The sequence below is a fragment of the Muntiacus reevesi genome, chromosome 4 (genome assembly GCF_963930625.1).
Source record: "Muntiacus reevesi chromosome 4, mMunRee1.1, whole genome shotgun sequence".
In the NCBI taxonomy this organism is placed as follows: domain Eukaryota; kingdom Metazoa; phylum Chordata; class Mammalia; order Artiodactyla; family Cervidae; genus Muntiacus; species Muntiacus reevesi.
In genome coordinates this window covers 115,306,773-115,328,266 of record NC_089252.1, presented here as the reverse complement: position 1 = coordinate 115,328,266, position 21,494 = coordinate 115,306,773, and the positions used below count along the sequence as shown (strand labels likewise).

The 21,494-nt window shown below is 56.2% G+C and overlaps 1 protein-coding gene across 1 annotated transcript in view; it reads left to right on the top strand.

Annotated features, from left to right (window-relative positions):
- C4H3orf20 (chromosome 4 C3orf20 homolog) overlaps positions 1-19,772 on the top strand; it is a 49,181-nt gene extending 29,409 nt beyond the window's left edge. Inside the window, exons 9-15 of the mRNA XM_065935442.1 lie at positions 2,444-2,567; positions 3,845-4,097; positions 8,734-9,037; positions 11,086-11,193; positions 12,229-12,371; positions 18,921-19,055; positions 19,676-19,772. Of these exons, the coding sequence (XP_065791514.1) occupies positions 2,444-2,567; positions 3,845-4,097; positions 8,734-9,037; positions 11,086-11,193; positions 12,229-12,371; positions 18,921-19,055; positions 19,676-19,772 (1,164 nt within the window). The remainder of the gene's footprint in view (positions 1-2,443; positions 2,568-3,844; positions 4,098-8,733; positions 9,038-11,085; positions 11,194-12,228; positions 12,372-18,920; positions 19,056-19,675) is intronic.
- The last annotated feature ends 1,722 nt before the right edge of the window (positions 19,773-21,494 follow it).

Here is a 21,494-nt window from a genome sequence, read left to right as displayed (position 1 = left end):
TTCCCATCTTACGTTTCCTTCACTGAGCGCAGCCTTCGTGAACTAGAACCAGAGGCCCAGAGCCTTGTGTTCCAGCACGGTAGCTGTGAGTCACAAACGCCTGTTGAGCACTTGAAGTGTGACAGCTCGAGGCTGAGATGGGCTGGGAGTGAAAGCACATGCCACGTTTCAAAGACGCAGCTTGAGAGAGAATGCCACAGTTCCTATTGATCGTTTATTTTGAGTACATGTTGCAGTCATCATATTTTTGACGTATTGTGTCAGATAAATATGTTATTAGAATTGATTTCTTCTTCTGAGAACTTTTTAATGTGGTTTCAGGAGCATTTAAAACCACATGAGCAGCTCACTTTATATTTCTAGCAGATCTACAGCGGGAATCTAAAGGTGGAATTCCCACCACAGGAAGCTTACAGAGGCTGATGGTGCAGAAGGAAGCTGGAAGTTGTTTATTAACAAGAACAGTGTAACTCTTTCTTTTTTATTTTTTTAAATTATAAAAGTATGAGAACACATTTACAGGAGATTTGAAAAATACAGAACAAACTTACATACAGTTCTACTAGATATTATAGTTATTTTCTAAGTAGAGAAATTAAGATTTTAGTTGGAGTTTCAACATGAAACTGTCAAAAATTAATAGAATGAATAGATTGGAAAAAGTAGAAGGATACAGTAGACATGAAGAGCACTATGAACCAATTCAACATGCTTAAGATTTAGACATACAATTTTCACACAACAGCAGGATATAAATTCTATTTAAGTTCTCATAGACTGTAAAGTAGGAAACACTGGAACATATCCAGCAACATAAAACAAGGTGCAAAAATTTCTTGATCTAAAGGTATTGAAATCACATACGAACGTTATAACTCTAAAAGCATAACTGTCTTGGATACATTTAGTGTAGGGATAAACAGGCAAATACAATAACACAGCTTCTGAAGACTACTGCATTGTAGACGACAGTCTAGATGTTGATGTTGACAGAGGAAACTGACTTGCCCCAAAGTGTCCTCGTCATAACCCCTTCTCTTTGAGAATGCAGGGTGGTGTACTGGATTTTACAGCCTTCTGACCAGATAAAACAACAAATGAAGAAATATCAGGCTTATTGTGGCTAACAGGATTTTCAAATGTCAACCCTAGCTTGCAGGTTAAGCGTCTCAGAATATTTTTATGTGAAATCTTGAGAGAGAGAGCACCTTGCCTAGGAGGGGGCCTCGGGCCATCCCATCTACCGTCCCTTCCTGGGTCTCAGATTCCCCATTTGTTTAGTGATGTGTAAAGGCCCACCCAGCTTTCCCACACTTCTTTACTGGGATTTTAAAAGTCTATTTAGTTCCATCATGTATTGTGTGTGTGTGTGTGTGTGTGTTTGGGGCTACCTGTCACCCATCAGCAAACCTGTGGCCATTTGGGGAAGCTGAGGGATGCGGGTAAGGTGGCCTCTTCCCTCACAGTCCCTGTCACTGGAAAACTTGTTAAATGGTTCCCCAGACACACATTACCCTGGAAGGAACTACCCATCAGAGTGACAGGCAGAGTGGCAGTCCCAGATTTTATGGCCTTGCAGTCAGACTCCTCACTAAATATTTCTATCAAGGCATCACTTTGGAAGCAAGGAAATACCTCATTTTAAATGCTTTATTCACCCAGTACTGCCTCAAATCCTTTTTGGAAGCAAGACTGGGTATAAATTAAAAATAAATAAAATTAGCCCAGAGACAGAGGTTGGGACGAACCACCAGAAGGATGGTTGAGGCTTTGCTATTAACCAGGGCATTATTTACAGAAGCCTTGCCTGCAGAGGTTGACCTGCAGGATGGCCTCAACTGCCTCACAGGAGCCTCGGAGCCAAGGTGGCCCTTCGCAGTAATCCCACACTGAGCTAGAGACCTGGCCTGGTGCCCATGGGCACCGGTCAGTCTATGGAACCCTGGTGCACGACGGTCTCTCAGCTGAGAGCTGCCAGCAGGGTGGAAAGGGTTCTGAGGGTCATGCAGGCAGCAGAGGCTCCCGAGAACATTTGTCCATCCAGCTATTCATAATACAACACGCATAAACTGAGCGCCTTCTGTGTGATTGGCTCCCAGATACAGAGAAAACCAAGAGCTGATGCTTGTCCTCCAGGAAGTTGGAGTCTTTTTGGGGAGACAGTCTTCCACGCAGCTGATCACAAAGGGCTACCTAACCTCTGTCTTCAGACTGCATAGAGAGCTCAGTGGGGGCCCAAGGCAAGGAACAGTTCTGCCCAGACCAACCAGCGCCCCGGAGGGTGGGGGACATTTGAGGCGGGTTAAGTCGGTGTCCAGGAATTCACTTGGCGGAGGGGACAAGGTGGGTCCCCTGCAGGGACAGCACATCCTCTGTGCCAAGGCCACCCCTATGGTCACTGGGCGGGGCTGCTGACGATGCCCTTCCCTCGGCCTCTCCCTAGATAACCCGCAGAATGAGCGGCATGGACGAAAAGATATCTAAGATGAGCCGGGCCCTGGCAGAGATCAAGAGGAGGTTTCAGAAGACAGTGTCCCAGTTCATGAACTCCATCCTGCTGGCGGCAGGTAGGGAGGCAGAAACGGGGGTGCAGTCCTGTCCCAGGGCTTCCCAGATCCTGGGCCACCTTGAGGTCACCTCCACGGACAGCTCTTCAGCACCCCAGGGAGATGGCGCAGCAGGATTCCCCGTTGGTGATGGGATGACCAGGCTCAGAGTGGGGAGGGAGCTTCCTCAGGGCTGCTCAGCTGATAGTGGCGGCCTTTGCCAACCTCAGCTTCTGAGAGCTCTGTGTGTCTTTATGTCTCCACATGATTGCTTTTTTCCTGGGTCTCTCTTGGTCTTTCTGTTGCTCTCTCTGTCCTCACCCCCACCCACACAGGGTTCACTTTCTGGCTCCCTCTCCCATATCGTCCATCATCCACTTGCACCCCCTGTTTCTCTCATTGCTGAAGGTCTTGGTAGAAGAGAGAAAAGCAGCCAAGTCACCAGGCTGTCCCTGTCAAGCCCACAGAGTCCCCCAGGGCTGGCGTGGGTGGCCTCGAGACCCTTCCCACGTCTGGGCTCCCCTCCTCACTGCTCATGAGCCTGGGTACGAAGAAACATTGATTCTCCCACCCCACGCCCCCGCCTGGCTGGGCACACAGGCGCTGTGGTGCCCCCCACGGCCTCCCTGGGGAGCTGCTCCTTGTCCCCAGATCCTCAGCTCAGCTACACCTGCCTCTGGAAAGCCTTCCCATACCTTCTAGCAGAACGTCTCACACCCCTCTGGGCTACCACAGCACTCGTCCATGCTGTAATTATAAGTCTTCCCACCTAGCATTATGAGTATTTCTTTGTTTTCCCATCTCTGTCCCCAACTCCTGCTTGGAGTCCCTAGAGGCAGGGAACCCTGCGCAGGTCATCTTTCTGCCCAGTGCCCAACACTGAGGAAACGTCTGGTAAGTGAGTGAAGAAATGAGAGGTCTCTGGCCAGTCTAGTGGAGAAAGCAAAAGAAAAAGACCACAAGTACCGCCAGAACAGAGAGGGAGGCCCCGGGAAGAGCGGGCACGCGTTGGGCACCCAGCCTCCACAGACACTGCAGGAGGACAAAGCAGAAGGAACCCGGGCGCCCGGGGCAGGGGGATCGAGCTGGGCTCTGGACAGAGGGCCAGGGTGCAGACTGATCTGTTCCTCCATTCCGCCAGCTCTGGCCGACCACCGCCCGCGCTGGGCCAGACAGCAGTGGTGGGGGCAGTCCCGCATCAGAGCCTAGGGAGTGCAGGCTGGAGAGGAGAGGCGGCCGGGCAGCCCCCGAGGAGGCGCGGTGGCCAGGGGAGTGACCCCAGGGTCTTCTGTCCACAGGCCTGTTCACCATCAAGTACCCAGTGAAGGAAGAGGCAGACGTCAGCCGGGCCAGGCGGAAGTCCGGGCCCTTCCCGGAGCGCAGCACCAAGCTGAGCCTGTACTCAGGAGATGTGCTCCTACTGCGGTCGCAGTCAGCCCGGCCCGAGTCCCTGATTGAAGGGGCCCCAAAAGAGGAGCCTGAGTCGGCTCCTGTGAGCCCCACGCGGAAGAAGCCGGGCAAGCCCCACACCAAGGCCACGGCCCCACGCAGGTGGGCTTCCTGTGTCAGATGCTGAGATGGGCAGGAGACTCACAGCGCTGGGCAAAACCGAGGGAGAACGGATAGAAGAGAAACATGGGAACAGCTGAAATACTTCAGATGGGGAGAAAGCCTGGGAAGAAAGTAGAAATGGGTTAGAGCAGAGGCTGGCAAACTACGGCCAGGCCTGACATCTGGCCCCCTCACTGCCTGCTTTGTTTATGAGCTAGCTAAGAGTCATTTTTATGTTTTTAAATGCTTGGGAAGAAAAAATTAAGAGAGTTTTTTGTGACATGTGAAATGATAGGAAATTCCAATGTGAGGACCCATGAGTAAGGTTTTATTGGGACACGCCCACGCCCACTCATTCATCTGTGGTCTGTAGCAGCTTTCCTGCGAGGACAAAAACGGTGCGTCGCTGTGACCGAGACCGCTGGCCCTGCAAAGCCTAGGCTTTTTGTCATCCGGTAAAGGGCCAGCCAGCCCCGAGCCTGGGGAGTGACTGGGAAGGGGTGGGGGGTGCGTTCCCCTAGGGAGACAGTCGGGGAAGCAGTTCTGAAGAGATAGGTTAGCGGAGGCCTGAGGGATTGGAAACAAAGGATGGAGAAGGAGCATGAGGCACAGGACGAAACAAGTACAGGGACCTTGAGTCAAGAACAAGTTTGGTGTGTATGAGGGAAAGTGAGAAGACCAGGGTGGAGCATCGTGAGGAAGATGGGAGAGGGATGCAAATTGAGCACAGAAAGACAGGCAGGAGCTGGACCAGGTAGATCTCCGAGTCTTAGAGGAAGCCGTTCCGTAACTGTAAGGCAGGAAGTGACACCATCTGATTCATGAGGTTTTAAGAAAACTTAGAAAAATACATAGGATCAAGGTATCTCTTTTATGCTTTAAAATTTTTTATAAAATACAGAAAAATTTAAAAAATCCTAAGTGTATAGCTCAGTGTGTATCCCAAAGTGAGCATACCCCATCGGCCCCAAAAAATAGAATTTCCCTTTTTTCCCCTTCCAATCAATAATCCCACCTTCCTCCCCAACAGGAAGAGATCTCCCATCATAGCTTAGTGTTTATTTTTTAACTATTTCAATAGAACAATTCAGTATGTATCCTTTGGTGTCTGTCCTCTTTTGCTCAATGTTATACTGTGAGATTTATCCATGTTGTTGTGTGTGGCAGAATCACTGCCTCTCTTCTTTGCTATGTAATAGTCTATTGTAGGACTACACTAAAAATTTTGCACATCCTAATGTTGACGAATGTTTAGGTTGGTTACTGTTTCCGTTTGGGTAATGACAAACCATGCTGGTGCTCGCATATGTCCCTCTCTCTAGTTGGAATATTCCAGGATGTGAAATTGCTGTCATAGAGTATGCGTATGTCTGTTAGATCCTGTAGGTCCACAGAGACTGTCCATTTTATTTTATGAGGATCTGTTTTCATTCCAACCCTGAAGAGGTGCAATGCCAAAGAATGTTCAAACTATCATACAGTTGCTCTCATTTCACACACTAACAAGATTATGCTCAAAATCCTTCAAGCTAGGCTTCAGCAGTATGTGAACTGAGAAATTCCAGATGTACAAGCTGGGTTTAGAAAAGGCAGAGGAACCAGAGATCAAATTACCAACATTCATTGAATCATAAAGAAAGCAAGAGAATTCCAGAACAACATCTACTTCTGCTTCATTGACTATTGCTAAAGTCTTTGATTGTGTGGATCACTGGAAACTGCAGAAAATTCTTTAAGAGTTGGGAATACCAGACCACCTTACCTGTCTCCTGAGAAACCTCTGTGTGGGTCAAGAAGCAGCAGTTAGAGACAGGCATGGAACAACTGAGTGGTTCCAAATTGGGAAAGGAGTGCAACAAGCTGTGTATTGTCACCTTGCTTATATAACTTCTATGCACAGTACAACGTTGTGTGAAATGCTATGCTGGATCAATCACGAGCTTGAATTGAGATTGCTGGAAAAAAATATCAACAGCCTCAGTTATGTAGCTGATACCACTCTAATGGCAGAAAACAGAGAGAAACTACAGAGCCTCTTAATGAGGGTAAAAGAGGAGAGTGAAAAAGTTTGCTTAAAACTCAACATTCAAAAAACTAAGATCATGGCATCCGATCCCATCACTTCATGGCAGATAGATGGGGAAACAATGGAAACATGACAGATTTCATTTTCTTGGGCTCCAAAATCACTGTGGATGGTGATGGCAGCCATGAAATTAAAGGACGCTTGCTCCTTGGAAGAAAAGCTATGACCAACCTAGACAGCATATTAGAAAGCAGAGACATAATACTTTGCCAACAAAGGTCCATCTAGTCAAAGCTATCGTTTTTCCAGTAGTCATGTACAGATGTGAGTATTGAGCCATAAAGAAGACTGAGTGCCAAGAATTGATTCTTTTGAATTACGGTGCTGGAGAAGACTTTTGAGAGTCTCTTGGATTGCCACGAGATCAAACTAATCAATCCTAAGGGAAATCAACCCAGAATATTCATTGGCAGGACTGATAATGAAGCGGAAGCTTCAATACTTTGGCCACCTGATGCAAAAGGCCAAGTCATTGGAAAAGACCCTTATGCTGGGAAAGATTGAAGGCCAAAGGCGAAGGGGGTGACAGAGGCTGAGATGGTTGGATGGCATCACCGACTCAGTGGACATGAATGTGAGCAAACTCTGGGAGATAGTGAAGGACTTGGGAACCTGGTGTGCTGCTGTCCACGGGGGTCACAGAGAGTCGGACACGGCTGAGCCGCTGAACAGCAACAGTTGAATCTTTACTGGTGTCCTGCTGAGTAGAATTCTCCAAGCTCATGAATTCATGTAATTTTTGTTCTGTTGGGATGGAGAAATAAAATAACCAAAATAAATAGGCAAAATGTATATCGTTTTGGATTGTGAGCAATGCTAAGGAAAATAGGCAAGGACGGGGGACATGTGTTGGTGGTGGAAGGATGCAGTTCCTAACAGGATGGTCAGAGAAAGTGTCACTGAGAAGGTGACATTTGCATAGAGACACGAAGAAGGTGAGAGAGTGGGTGTCTGGGAGGAAAGCCAGGCAGGCAGAAGGAACAGCAGGCACAAAGGCCCTGAGGTTGGAGGGTGAGAAAGGACCATCGCGGCTGGGGCAGCGAGCAAAGCCGAGACTGCTGGAGGAGAATACGGGGCTGAGAAAGGAGCCGGATCAGGCACAGGCTTGGAGGGCGTTGCGGGGACTTTGGCTTTTATCCTGTGAAGGTGGGAAGCTACTGAAGGGTTTCGAAGAGAGTAGTGACATGGTGTGACTTGGCTCTTAAAATTTTTTTTAATTACAGTGTAATAGATTAATGGGCTTCCCTGGTGGCTCAGTGGTGAAGAATCCACCTGCCAGTGGAGGAGACAAGGATTCAATCCCTGGGTCGGGAAGATCCCCTGGAGGAGGAAATGCAACCCACTCCAGTATTCTTGCCTGGAAAATCCCATGGAGAGAGGAGTCTGGCGGGCTATAGTCCATGCAGTCACAAAGAGGCGGATACAACCTGGTGACTAAATACAACAACCGCCTAGTTGATTAATAACATTTCAGGCATACAGCAAAGTACACACACCTTTTCAGGTTATTTCCCTGAAATGATATTACAGAATTACAGGTTATTACCAAATATTGAGTAGAGTTCCCTGTGCTATAGAGTAGGTCCTTGTTGTTTATCTTTTGTATGGACCTTTTGTATATACGTGCATGTGCAGTTGCTCTTTGTAACCCCATGAACTCTAACCCACCGGGCGCCTCTGTGCGTGGAATTTTCCAGGCAAGAATACTGGAGTAGGTTGCCATTTCCTCCTCCAGGGGATCTTCCCAGCCCAGGGATCGAACCCATGAATCTGCATTGACAGGCAGATTCTTTACCACTGGGCCACCTGGGAAACCCCATTTTATGTACAGTAGTGTGTATACGTTCATCCCAAGCTCCTAATTTATCCCTCAACAGTCTTTTCCCCTTTGGTAATCATAAGTTGTCTATGTTTGGGTGTGACTTGGTTAGGAAGTGAAGTGAAATTCACTCAGTCGCGTCCAACTCTTTGCGACCCCATGGACTGTAATACAGTCCTTGGAATTCTCCAGGCCAGAGTACTGGAGGGGGTGGCCTTTCCCTTCTCCCGGGGATCTTCCCAACCCAGGGATCGAACCCAGGGCTCCTGCCTTGCAGGTGGATTCTTTACCAGCTGAGCCACATGGTTATAACAGGATAATTGAACAGCCAGGCAAGAGCAGTTGAAGGTTTAGATGTGTTACTAGAAGTGCAGGCAGGGAAAGTGGTCGGATCCTCGATTTGTTTTGAAGGTAGAGTGGACAGGCTTGCTGATAGACTGGATGGGACATGACATGTGTGAGAGAGAAAGGCTTCAGGACGATTCCAGAGTCTGTTGGATGGATGAATTCCCTTGTGAATACTGCTTTGCACCAGAGCAAACTGAGGCACAGAGAAGTTAGGGAGCCCCTTGAAGGCAGAGCTGCACATTGGTGGTGGAGGCCAGGCTAGAACTGCCTAGATCTCGACTCTAACTCTGTGGTCACGTGGCCTTTGTCCACCTAGATCTGGGATTGGGCTGCTGGAACCTGCACCCCGCCCACTGAGTGCCGCTGTTTGTTCTTCCTGGCAGAGGGAAGGCCAGAGAGGTTCGCAGCCCCACCAGGTGGGCGGCCTCACTCTCCGACTGCCCCATGGTGCTGCGGAAGCTCATTAGCAAAGAGGACATCCAGGCCGGCTGCAAGTGTATGGTGAAGGTGCCCCTGGTGTCCGACGTGGAGCTGGAGCGCTTCCTGTCCGCGCCCCGAGACCCCAGCCAGGTGCTGGTGTTCGGGATCGTGTCGGGCCGGAACCCCACCAAGTCGGGGCAGCTCCAGTGGCTGCTGGACACGCTCTACAGCCACCGGCAGCAGGGCCGTGCCTCTCCCTGCATCCAGGTGAGTCCCGGGCTGGTCCAGGAGGCGGGTGGAGGGGAGAACCCCACCCCACCCCCCCCCCGGGGCTGGGACGGGCTGGGCCTCTGACTGAGCGCCCGGGGGCCCTGTTCCATCGCCTTTCTCCTGGGCCTTCGCACACACTCTTCCTACTCTCTCCCACTCATCCTCCTGTCCCCGAGGAATGTCTCCGCTCGAGGTGGGGGCCTGTTCTGACCTTGAGACCCATGAGGGTGCTGCCATTTTCTCCCAGGCCACAAGCTGCACGTGGTGGTCATGCACTAGACTGAGTATTGAGAGGAGCTGCGCTCGCCATGAGACCCTCAGGGCCCTGGCGTGTTCGTGGCCGAGCACCCCAGTGTGGGTCCTGTGCCCAAGGGGCACTCATGGCGGCCCCGGCGAGGGCCGTGAGAGGACAGGGCCTGTAGGATCCCAGAACAGGGCCGCCTGCCCCAGGGTCAGCCCACGTCTCCCAGGAAGAGAGGCTCTTGCTGGTGGGTGGGTGTTGCCAGCAGAGGCAGCGGCCTGTGTGAAGGTGGGTGGGGAGTGGCCGCTCCAGGTTCCAGCTCACTGTGCTTGGAGTCCCGGGGTCAGTCAGTCAGGGGCACATGGAATCCACCCGATCCTCTTGCTGCAGATTTGTTCCCAAGTCTTAGCCGTTCCCGGTAGGGTTGGCACACTCCACAGTGTGACCCCGTCCTCAGGCCGAGGGGCGCGGAGGGCCCAGGTGTGGGCACGTGTGGGCACGAGAGCTCCGTGTCCTCCTGCTGACCGCCTGCAGAGCCTTGGTGCCCTGTGGCCTCTCAGACCCGTTGCGTGGCCCTGTCTTCCAGCCGCAATCCTGAGTGCTGAATTTCCACGTGTGCCCTGGGCATACCCCCTCCAGCCCTCTTCCCCGGGGTGCCACCTCCCTGACCCCTGAGTGTTCCCCCTCGGGTCTGCATGCCAGCCAGGGCCCAGGGCTTGGCAATGGAACCTTTCTGATCGGATGCCAGAAGACTTCCTATGGGGCTCATACATCAAAGCCATGTGTGTTTTCTGGAGCCAGTTCCAGTTTCATTAGATTCCATGAGCATTATTACTGCATCTGCCCGTGTATGGATATCATCCCTGGCCATGTAGGAGATTAGCGTTGACTTTAGTTTATCTCAGGGCCATTTGCGGTTCACGAATTATTGTCTGGAAGAACAGGAAGGCGCGGCGGCCCAGCATGGGCAGTTTGAATGACACAGGTCTGGCCTGAGGTGATTGAAGCAGTGCAGGGGTGAGCGGCGGGATTTGAGGACAGAGGACGGGCCTGGGAGTGGTGTTGGGTCTCACGGTGACTCTGGTTCCACCGTTCTGGGGTCTTCGGTTAAGGCAGAAATGTTCCCTGATGTTCTCCTGCTCTGATAACCGAAACCCTGGGTGCAGAGTTTCACATTTTAAACTGAAAGGGCAGACAGGACAGCTAGGGGCACCTGGAACAAAAGACAGATAAAATCAGAAGATGTCACATTACACAGTAGTCATATCACTGGATCTGTAGCATCAAGGAAGAGAGGAGAGAGACCAGCTTTACTCTGGACTGACCAGGCTGTACCCAGAAGTATATGTCCAGTTCAGGTTCTGGCTGGATTGGGTGACTGGGGGTGTCCAGAGGGGCAGCCAGCCAGCTTGGATAGAGCAGGGAGGAGTCCTGGAAAGGGGGACCTCTGGGAACAGGACTCACCCGCAGATCTCTGCAGGGCTTCTCCTAGGTAAAGGGGAGAAACAAATCCTGCAGGCCCCAGGAGGCTGGCTCGTGGATGTCACGTGGAGTGAACAGTCATCTTTGCGATAACCTTCACCAGTAGAGGGCCCTGAATGGACCCGAGACATCCTCTGGGGATGGTCAAGGGAGGGGTCAAGGGACGGTTGCACAGCAGGGGCTGAAGGGCCCTTGGGCAGGAGTTGGGGGGGCTGTGGTGTGGGGCTCAGGGCTTAGGGGAGCCCGACCTGGCTGAGAACATGGGAATCTCAGTGCGTCTCCTTGGTGTGGGGATGACAGGCACTCCTTTCTCTCTCGGCAGTGCCGGCATGACCCCTACCGCCTGCTGCGCTATGACCTGGACGGCCCGCTGCAGAGGGACCCGCCTCTGCTGGTGAAGAAGTACGCTGTGATGCAGGGCATGATTCTGGTGAGCCAGGGCCCAGGGGCCCCCGCCGCCCTCTGCCCGCCACCCTGGCCTCTGCAGCCGCTACCCTCGCAGAATCGCAGGCGTAGGGGCCAGGCCGAGGCCCAGAGAGGAGCACAGACCGAGGGGCCCCCAGCACATGACCTGGGGCTGCAGCCGGGACCCTCGTCCCCCGAGCCCGACCTTCCACCCCGGGCTGACCCCACGCGTCCCCCATCCCAGAAGGCTGAAGGGGCAGGGGATGCTTCACCTGGAGAAACAAATCCTCTTCACCTGTTTACTTTTAAGTACTGTTTATCTAAATACAGGATATCGTGTAAGCATGTATATTCGTTGTAGAGATTTTGGAAAATGCAGTTTAGAAAAAGAATCACTTTATCATCTCCCCCAGATGGCCTCATTGTTCCCACTGGGTGCCTGGCGCACCAGTGCTTTGGGGAGCCCTGGACCACACCCTGCTCACATTTTGGTGTCTGGCCTGTCCAAGAATGTTCTGACTTTGGGATCCTGCTTTTTAACTATGGTTTTTATCTGCGGCATAAGAATCTCTCTATTTCTCTACTCGTGTTCCTTCTGCTGAATGTTTCAGTATTTCCTTGTTGGTTTGGGCCGTAACAAACAGGCATCCTTGCACAGAAACCTCAGACAGGCCTCTCAGGTTGAGACTGACACACACAGGCTAGGGGTTCAGAGAGCAGTAGGAGGAACTACGCTTTCTGCCCGCGGGGCCCCCTGCAAGCGGGTCGGTGGCCTCTGAGAAGAAAGACACTTTCTTGCCCCAGGGCTCTGGGAAGGGACATTTCAGCTGGTCAGGGCTGCAGGGAGCAAAGGCTGGGACGCTGAGGCCGCCCTCTGACCCAGAAGTCTGGCTAGGGGACAGGCTCGGCCACACTCACTGGGGCACTTGAGCGAGAGCACGCCCTTCCCTGGAGCCACCAAAGGGAGGCTCGGATCCGGGAACAGGCTCTGAGAGCCAGCAGCCCGTCCTGAGATTTAGTGCTGAGGGCAGCTCGCACTGTTTCCTTCTCGTGTCAACAGATGTTCGCTGGGGGAAAGCTACTTTTTGGGGGCTGTGTTTTGAACGGCTATGGCTTCAGCAGGCAGAATCTGCTAAAACAGATCTTCAAGGCTCGACAGGACTGCAAGATGGGCTACTTTCTGCCTGAGAACTACAAATTCAGGTAACGCGTGAGGCGTGTGGGCTGAGGCTGGACATAGGGCAGGGCGGCGGGAAGGAGGGGCTGGCGCCGTGGGGGGTGCCTGGGCCCCGCCTGGCACCGGAGGGGCAGACAAAGCTAGGTCTGTCGGTGGCAGAGGCACGCAGCCTGGTCCAGGGATGGAGCCTGGGGTTTATGACGCTGCTCACGATGGTACTGGGAGCCTGCGCGGATTCTAGAGTGCTCGGCAGCACCTGCCTAAGGAGCGCTGCCTGCCCGCTGTCAGGGGCCTGCCGGTGATTGCGCCCCACTGCGCTGAGTCCAGCAGCCCGCTCCTCCCACCAGGCCCTCAGTTTCTAGGCGTCCTGACGCCAGGGTCCCCAGGGCGCTGAGTTTGGGCTTTGTCAGAATGTCTGCCTGACCCTAAAGAGGTCTGGGGAGAAATCCACTCCTGGAGGGACGTGGAGGTCAGGCCGTGACCCCAGAATCCTGGAATGCTTAGTGGGGAAGGCAGAAACTGGAGGAGCCTGTGGAAGGGCAGAGGCTGACGGTGTGGAGAGGAAAGTCGTGGCTGAAACTCAAAGCAGGGGGCTTGGAGGTCCTTGGAGACCAGCTCATCAGCAGTCTCGGGAGAAGGGAAGATGGAGGCAGTGGGGCAGCGAGGTATAAGTGAGAAATACACCGAGACAGAAGGAGGAGGGGAGACACGGCCGGAGGGGCCAAACGGAAGATGAGCCAAGGTCACGGGCGGAGGCACTTTCAGAAACGTTCAGAAGAAGGCTGGCCCTCCACTGAGGGGTGTTCGAGCTGCCAAAGACTGTTAAACAAGTTGTAGCCATCCTCAAAAGGATGAGCTACGAAGGGAAAGTGCAGCATCTGCCTGAGATAGAAAGGGGCGGGGAGGCAGGAGAAAGACCACCTCTCTGTGTGATCTGGGCCAAGCGCTTAGGCCCTCTCGGCCTCTGCTTACGTGTCTGTAAAGTCAGAAGGTGTGCTCAGCGACCTGGACGGTGGGGATCAGATGCTCACCAGCGTTTCCTGGGAGGTGCAAGCGACAGTCCTCGGTGCTCTTGTTATTACTAAACTGAGTTCCAGGTTCCTGCTTTGTTATGTTCAGGGTTCTGAAGGGCATCAATGCTATGTTTACAACACTTGTTGAGAAATGATGGGAAAAGAAGAATCATACACGTGTGCGCTCACGTGTGTGCTCTCACATACACCCCCACTCCCACCCGACCCCCCCCCGCCACACACGCACACAGTCCAGGTTCTTGAAATTGGAATGGGGCAGATCCCTGAAAGTACCCTAAACTAGGACACCTCCTAATTCCCGAAAGGCCTGTTAACGTCGACAGTGTTAAAGCGCTCGGGGGAAAAGGGAGTGGAGTCTCTACCAGAAGATGTTGCCGTAACAACAGTTCCTGCTGTCTGCATCCACAAAACAGATCGCCCCAGCTGAGTTGTGTGAAGCCAGAGAATCATTTGTTGTTGTCTCTGACTGGGCTCAGCCCACTGGTTCTTGCCTGGGGTCTCTCGTGTCTTGCAGTCAGACCTTGACTGGGGCTGGGGTCCTCTCAGAGGCTGACTGTGACAGAGTCTAAGACTGGGGGTGCCCAGGGCTCCCGGGAAGGCCCCAGACTCCTACAGCCCTGGGGGCAGGGCCGCCTGGGGCCGGAGGCCGAGGTAGGGGGTGGGAGGTGGCTGCAGGTCTTGGTGTGTGTGAAGCCATCGGAGGGCTGGAGCCCCGCCGCACGAGCCCCGGACGCCCGCTTCCTTGTCCTCACATCCCCTGCTCAGTGCCAGCACAGAGGAGGCCCTTGGCAAGTGTCTGCTGAGTGAAGACCGAGGTCGGATTTTGTCCCAGGGCGTCAGAGGCTGGGTCAGAGCAAGAAGAGGCTGGCACACGAGGTGTCTGCTGATCACCAGCCCCCTCTGCACGCCTCCAGTGGTGGGAGAGCCCTCTCTCCAGAGGCCACCCCTTTGCAGCCTGAAAGTCAGGCCACTCGGTCAGTTTCTAATCAGCGGCCGCTTGCCCAGCCTTGCGCTTGGCCCTGGGGATTTGGAGGTGGACAAGACCTGGTCTACACTACCGTCGCTCCTCCGCAGGGCCGGAAACCGCCGTGAGAGGGAGTGAAGAGCACTGAGCATTGGAGAAAGCACCTGATTCCCATCAGGACGCCCACCGGTAAACAACAAACAAGCAGGAAACAGCGAGTGTCCGTGAGGATGTCGAGACGTTGGAGCTCTGGTGCAGGGTGCAGTCGTCTGGAAACCAGTTTGGAGGTGCTTAAAACAGACTTAGAATCACCGTACAATCCAGCAGGTCTACTTCTGGGTATGCAACTAAAACAGCTGGAGGCGTCTCAAAGAGAGATTTGCACACCCTGTTTGTTGCTCACTGTTCCCAGTATGCAAGAAATGGAAGCACCCCAAGGCCCATCGATGGATGAGTGGATGAAGAAAGCGTGGTCTGTCCGCACAGTGGAGTATATTCGGCCTTAAAAAGGAAGGAAATTCTGACACCTGCTGCAACATGGATGAACTGGGAGGCTTATTTCTTTGTGAAGTAAGCCAGATACACTGCAAATACTCTACGACTGCACTTTCGTGAGGCCCCTACAGCGGTCAGGTCCATAGAGACAGAGGGTAGAGCGGTGACTGCTAGGGGCTGGGGGACAGGGAGGTTTGTTTAACGTGGACAGGTTCACCTTTGCAGGATGAAAACGTTCAAGAGATCTATTGCCCAGCAATGTGAACGTACGTCATGCTGTACATCACACTATTGAACTGTACACTGAACAACTGTCAAGGTGATAGATTTTATGTTACACAGTTTTTAACAGTTTTAAAAGAGGGGAACGGAGATGCTCTGCGGGTGCTTGCCGCAGTGGGGAAAAAAGGGCGTGTTTTCCTCGGCTCGTGGGCTCCTGGGGGCGAGGGCTGGTTTGGTCTCAAAGCCCACCCTTTCCACTCCAGTGGTACCAGGCCCCGTTCTCCCTCCAGCCACAGGATCGTCCCTTCGCTGCCCCACCGACCGGTCCACATCAATCCCGCAGCCCGCACTCGCAGGCACCTCAGGTCTCCTGGGTGCTCCGTGCTGCAACTCCTTCCTCCCACACAGGCCCACCAGGAGGGAGCCCTCCCGAACCCCTCTGCACAGCCAGCCAGGCTGAGTGGAGGCAGGGAAGGAGAGGCACGCTGCGGGCATGGCCCCAGCTGTCGTCTCTGACCCCCAGGACAGGGCCACCTACGCAAGGCCCAGTGAAGGCTGCTGGCCCAGTACACAGAGCCCCAGCTGGGAGCCAGGGCCAGCCTTGAGACCAGAGACATGCGGCCAAGAGTGAGCCTCCATCCCCGGCAGCCTTGCACTCAGCACGTGTCCATGCCGGCCCAGCCTGCTCCTCACCCCCTCGGCTTCGCTCTGGCACGCTGCGGCTCTGGGGTGGGGCTCAGGCAGTGGCACAGAGGGCTCGGCGAGTGAGGGGCCCCCACCGCGGGAGGGCTCAGCCGGCCGGCACGGTCACAAGAGCTCAGCGCCAGGGGACAGCAGCTGGGTCAGAGGACAGCTGGAAGGACGCAGGGTGGCGTCCTGGGGAGGTGACACCTTGTGAGTCTGAGCTGCTGCCCCCTGGGTGTTTGGCAGCTGCTCTTCCTGCTGCCCTCACGGGCTCAGGGAGACCTCCTTGTGGCCACAGCAGGCTGCGCCGCTGGCAGGCCCTGCGATGGGTGCCCGTGAGCACGAGGCACGCTGGGCTGCAGAGGTGACCAGGGCCGGGCGGTGACAGGCAGGCCCTGCGATGGGTGCCTGTGAGCAGAAGCGCACTGGGCTGCAGAGGCGGCCAGGGCCGGGTGGTGACACAGCCCGGGGCAGGAAGGACCCCCCTCCCCCAGGAGAGAGCAGTGAGGTCCTCCTGGAAACACCTAGAGGCTCCGGGTGCCGGGTGCTCACCCCCGCCCTGGAGTGGTGGTGTGGGGTGATGGAGGCAGGGCCACCAGATTCCCAGACCGCGGGTGCAGCTGGCAGTCAGGGGTGGCAGTGGTCGGAGCAGGAGGGTAGCCCAGGCAGCTTTGAGGGCAAGGCCACAGCAGGTGGAGCCCTTGATAGGCCCCAGGTGCTAAGGTCTCCTCAAGGTGGGGTCCGTGGCTGGGGGCAGTGGAGGGCTCGGGTGGGGGCGCCTCCCCGTCAGGGTCACCCCACTCTTGTCGTGAATCCTCCGCTGGTCACCCCTCACCCAGGGTCCTTCCTGCTCTGCCTGACTCCGCCTCTCCACTTGCTCCGGCTTTGAGTTCCTAAGACATGATAAGCCACGGCCCCTCCCAGGCACAGGGGCAGGTTGGATGGGGGCGAGGGGACCCCGGCATGTGTCTAGTGAGGAAGTCTCAGGAGATGCGCCCACTGGGGTCTGCTTTCCTGCCACCTCTGCCTGTGGTGGTTTAGTTGCTAAACTTGTCTGACTCTGCAACTCCATGGACTGTAGCCCGCCAGGCTCCTCTATCCATGGGATTCTCCAGATAAGAATGCTGGAGTGGGTTGCCATTTACTTCTCCAGGGAGTCTTCCTGACCCAGGGATCGACCCAGGTCTCTTGCATCGCAGGCAGATTCTTTACTGCCTGAGCCACCGGGGAAGCCCTGCCGCCACCTGGACTCAGAGGGCATGGGGCCAGGGAGGCAGCCCGGCCCGCAGACCCAGATCCACTCGCCGCTGTCCTGGCTGGGCCTGCCCGCAGGACCTGGCGGGGCAGCGGGGAGAGGCCAGTGAAGCTGCGGCTTCGGCCCAGCTGCTGGGCGACGTGTCCGGGAGTGAGCCCCCTACAGAGGCCTGGCTGGCGAGGAGCCCCTCCCGGAGCCCCTCCATTGGCATGGGGGAGGCAGGCAAGTGCCGGGAGAGGCGGGGCCGGGCAGCACCCCGCACACGGCATCAGGCAGCCACCTGCCCGCTGCCGGCAGGGAGGAGAGCCCGCGCTCCCAGGACCGTCTCGGACAGGGAGACGAGAGAACGAGAAGCTCTGGGAGGGGATGTGCTCTGCGACGGCATCGTGCTTGGTAAACTGCGTCTACCCGGTAGAACTGCCAAGCCCACCTAAACTGTCGTGGGCCTGGTCAGCCCGCGAGCGCTGTGCACAGTGAGGTGAGATCTGAAAGACCAAGCCTTTCCCAGGCGTCGCCTGCCCCACCAGCCACGGGGGCCGTGCGCGCTGATGTGCCCCGGGGACTCCAGAGCGTCCTGTAAGTCCACGTGCCCTCCGCCCGGACACCAAGACGGCCTTGGGCTGGGAGCTGGGACAGTGCTCCACAAACTGTAAGGCGCCCGGCACCCTGTGAAGCTCTCTGTCGACCACAAGACACTAGCAAATGCCAGCGCCCCTTCTCCGCTGACCAGCTCTCTGTGAAGAGTGCGTTTCAGACGGAGCACAGTGCAGTGAGCACCAGGGACTCCTCGCCAGGCTCTATAAACTGTAGTGTTCCGTATAAACTGAAGCAGAGGCTTCGTAAACTCTGAAGTGCCACCGTGCTTGAGGGGAAGCGCTTCCCGGCTGTGCCGCTTGACAGCGTGCCTATGTCGGAAGGGGTGGAGGGGCCCCGGTGGTGGACGGAGGGGCAGCTGGCAGCAGGCCGGGCCCAGTGTCGGGCGCCTCTCCCCCTCAGCTTTGCCCCCAGGCTCCATCCAAGGAGGGCGCCGTGAAGGGCGGGCCCAGGGCCAGGGAGAGGCCCGCCCCCGCTAGGCCCTCCCCTGGTGCTGTCAGGAGGGAGGGCCCCCTCCGTTCACGCTGTCGTCTGCCCTCGGCCCGGGAGCCCACCGGGGAGCCGCCTCTGCAGGCCGGGCTCCCCGAGGAGAGTGCTCGCCGTCTGTGGTGGCTGCAGAGCCTGGAGGTGCGCTGAGGGTGAGCCCTGACCAGGTGCCGAGCGCGTCTCGGGGCCGGAGTCCAGACAGAGGTGCGGCTGCCGCACTCCCTCCGCGGGCACCAGGCACGGGTCTGTTCATGACCCCTCCCACTCCTGGGGGCTCCTGGGCCGGGCAGCACGGCTGTCCTCACGAGGCGTCCCCCAGGTGTGTCTGCGTCCACACTCCCCACTTTGTGAGGACCCCAGGTAGACGAGAGGTCACGCTGCTCTGGTGTGAGTCCGTCTCCACTCATTTCCAAATGAAGTCACGTTCTGGGGGTCCCAGCAGTTGGGACTCCAACCTGAGGATCAGGGGGACGCAGTCAACCCTTAACCCGGTGCACGGGTCCAACTTACTGGGCCTCCGTGCCTCTGTCCTCTGCTTGCCCCGTGGAGCCCCCTTGGCTGACTTTTCCAGTGGTCAGCACTGGGCAGACCGATGTGGCGGACACAGGGCTAAGGGGGGCAGGTCCAGCTGTAAACAGAAGCCAGGGCGGCTGAGCTCCAGGGAGTCTCGGGTCCCAGGGGTCCTCCCTCCATCCACCTCGGGAGGAGAAGTTCCAGCGCCCATTTTTCTCAGAACCGGAAACTTGACGGGTTGGCGCCGAGCCAGGGCGCCTGGCCTGGGCCCCCTCTCCCCACGCTGTGCCTCCACTGAGTGCTCCCTCCCTTCCCTGCCTCCCTGCAGCGTTTTAGCCTCTGTCCCGGGCCTGGAAGACCCCACCTCAGCCAAGAAAGCAGTCTCGGGGGACGTCCAAGGAAGCCTGTCCTCGTTGGCCTTGGGGGACAAGTTGGAGGAGCCCTCCACCGAAGCCGAGAGGAAGTAGGTGGCCACCCCGGCCGGGGCCCCGGGGCCCCCTGTGGTCGGCAGAACGGGTGTGGCTCACGAAAGGGCTCCCGGCTGCACCACAGGCCGCAGGGGCACGTGGGGCCAAGGGGCCTCGGGCAGGTCACTGCCCCCTGGGCGTGGGTCCTCCAGGAGTGCCGACGTCTGGCCCTTTTTATCAGCACGACGTCCAGCTGGCCCTGGAGGCGGCTCCCTGGCACTGCTGGCAGTGGGCTGGGTGGTGGAGATGGAGGCCTTTGGTAGACTTTTCGGCGAAGCCCCACGGCCCAGGCCCATTGCTCTGAGACTGCCTGCTGCCTCCTGGCAAGAAACGTTCTAGGCCTTCAAGATCCAGTGTGCTGGCCGTGGTAACGGTGAAGCAAATCACGTTCTGCGTGAAAACCGCTTAGTTCTCGTGAAGACAGAAAAGCCAAACTGAGCATCCAGGAAGGTCACAGGTGTCACCAGGACCCCCGATCGGAGCAACACCCAGGGGCCTCAGCTGCGAGGCAGCGGGGCCCGCCCTCCCCGGCTCAGGCCAGGGAGGTCTGGGTGCCAGCAGACCAGCCCACTCCACCCGTCTCCCAGCGCCTGCTTCTCTCTGCTTTGGTTTCTAGAATGATCCAGCCTGATTTGGATCTGCGTGCTCTCAACAAAGCCTGGAAGAGCAATAAGAAGACAGCCACCTGGAAGAAGCAGGCCTCCAAGAAGTGATGCCACCCCCGTGGCCACCCGGAGCTTGGTTGGACACAGCCCCTCCCACGCCCCTCCCAGACCCCCACCCTGCCTCTCCAACCTCCCACCCCTTCTCTGAACTCAGCCTAATAAACAAGCATGCCGCCAGCATCCGAGTGCGGCCGTCGGACGCGCTGGCTCCTACGAAGCCAGAGGCCCTGACAGCCCTTTCCAGGCCAAGGCCTTAGAGATATGGCGCCTCCCACCCAGAGCTTCCCCTGTGGCCGGTGCAGTCAGCCCAGTGGCCTCCCAGGGAAGCGAAGGTCTCCAAGGGGCCGAGCCGATGACACGTGAATCCCAGGGAGGTCTCGGGTGGGACTAAGCTTTGCTTAGTGTGGGGCCAAGTGGCCTTTGCTGGGTGGGGAGGGGCCCAGGTTCTGGCCCAGGTGGGAAACAGGGTGAGAGGAAGAAGAGGGAGCAGAGAAAGACAGAAAGCCAGGCGGGTGGGAAAAGAGACAGGACGGGACAAGCGCCCCGCCCGAGAAGGCAGAGTGGGCGGGGGGAGGAGAGAAACAGGCACGAGGCGGGCTGAGGCGGGGGGGAGGGGCCTGGGGGGAGGTGGCAGGGCAGTGAGGGGCACCCTGGGGCCTCTGGCGGCGCCGGGACAGCCAGAGCCCCGTGGCCTCCACGTGCGGGCGTCCGTGAGCCCAGCCCCTGCCCTTTGACGGGTCGGATGCCCCTCCCCTGAGCTCAGAGATGCAGTGCCCTCTGCGGTTCCGATTCCTTCCCGGTGGTCCCCGAGTGGGGCCGACGGCACATCAGCTGTGGGTCCGCTTGTCACAGGCTCTGAAGAGCCACTCCCCAGCAGGGCGGGGACCCCCGAGGCTCTGCCTTGCTCTGCAGGCCATGGCCCGTGATGAGCTCTACATGTAACTCCTCACGTTCCCTCTGTGAATAGATGCTGTTTACGTTCGATTCTTTGACGTTTAGTTTTTATCCTTTGTATCATTCAAAGGCTTTTTTTGAATTATACATTTGTTCTGCTAAAAATGGATTTGAAATGATTTTCTGTGTTCTTAAGCCTGCATCCTCTGACCTTGAGGGCCTGATAGTTGTCAGGGGTCCCGGGCATCTCACCGCTCCCCCGTCCCCCGCTTCTGATCACAAGGACACAGGAGGACCGGAAGGCGCGGGGAAGCACCGTCAACCCCTGTCCTGGCACAGAGGCACCCTCCAGCCTCCCAGGTGGGACTCTGGTGAAGGTTTAATGGAGACGTTGGCTCACCACGTAACCTCCACCGCAGATCTGCCCGCGGGGCCTGCGTGCTCAGCTGTGCGCTTCAGGGCTGCCCAGGAGACACACACCTGTCTGTAAAGGGTGGCCCTGGACCCCACGCGGGGTGCTGGCCATGCCAAAATGGGGCCAAAAGTGAGCTGGCGTGAGCAGGCGTGCCTTCCGCTGGTGGAATGGGTAACTTGCCTCTGGTAACTCAACTAGGAAGAGGTGTGGAGACAGGAATTGAATACAGGAAGTTAGAACCTTTTTTGAATTTAACCTGTTAATAAGGGGATTGTCCAGACATTCAAAGAATGTCCAGTGCTACCCAATCCAGCCGTCTCCTGGGAAGAGCCAGGAAAGGGGAAGCCCCCTTTCTCCACGGAAACACCAGGAGAGGGGCTACGGTGTCATGCCCACAGCAGCGCTGTCCACAAACCAGGCGTGGTGGGAAGGTGTGAGACTCTGAGGAAGCCGTAGCTCTC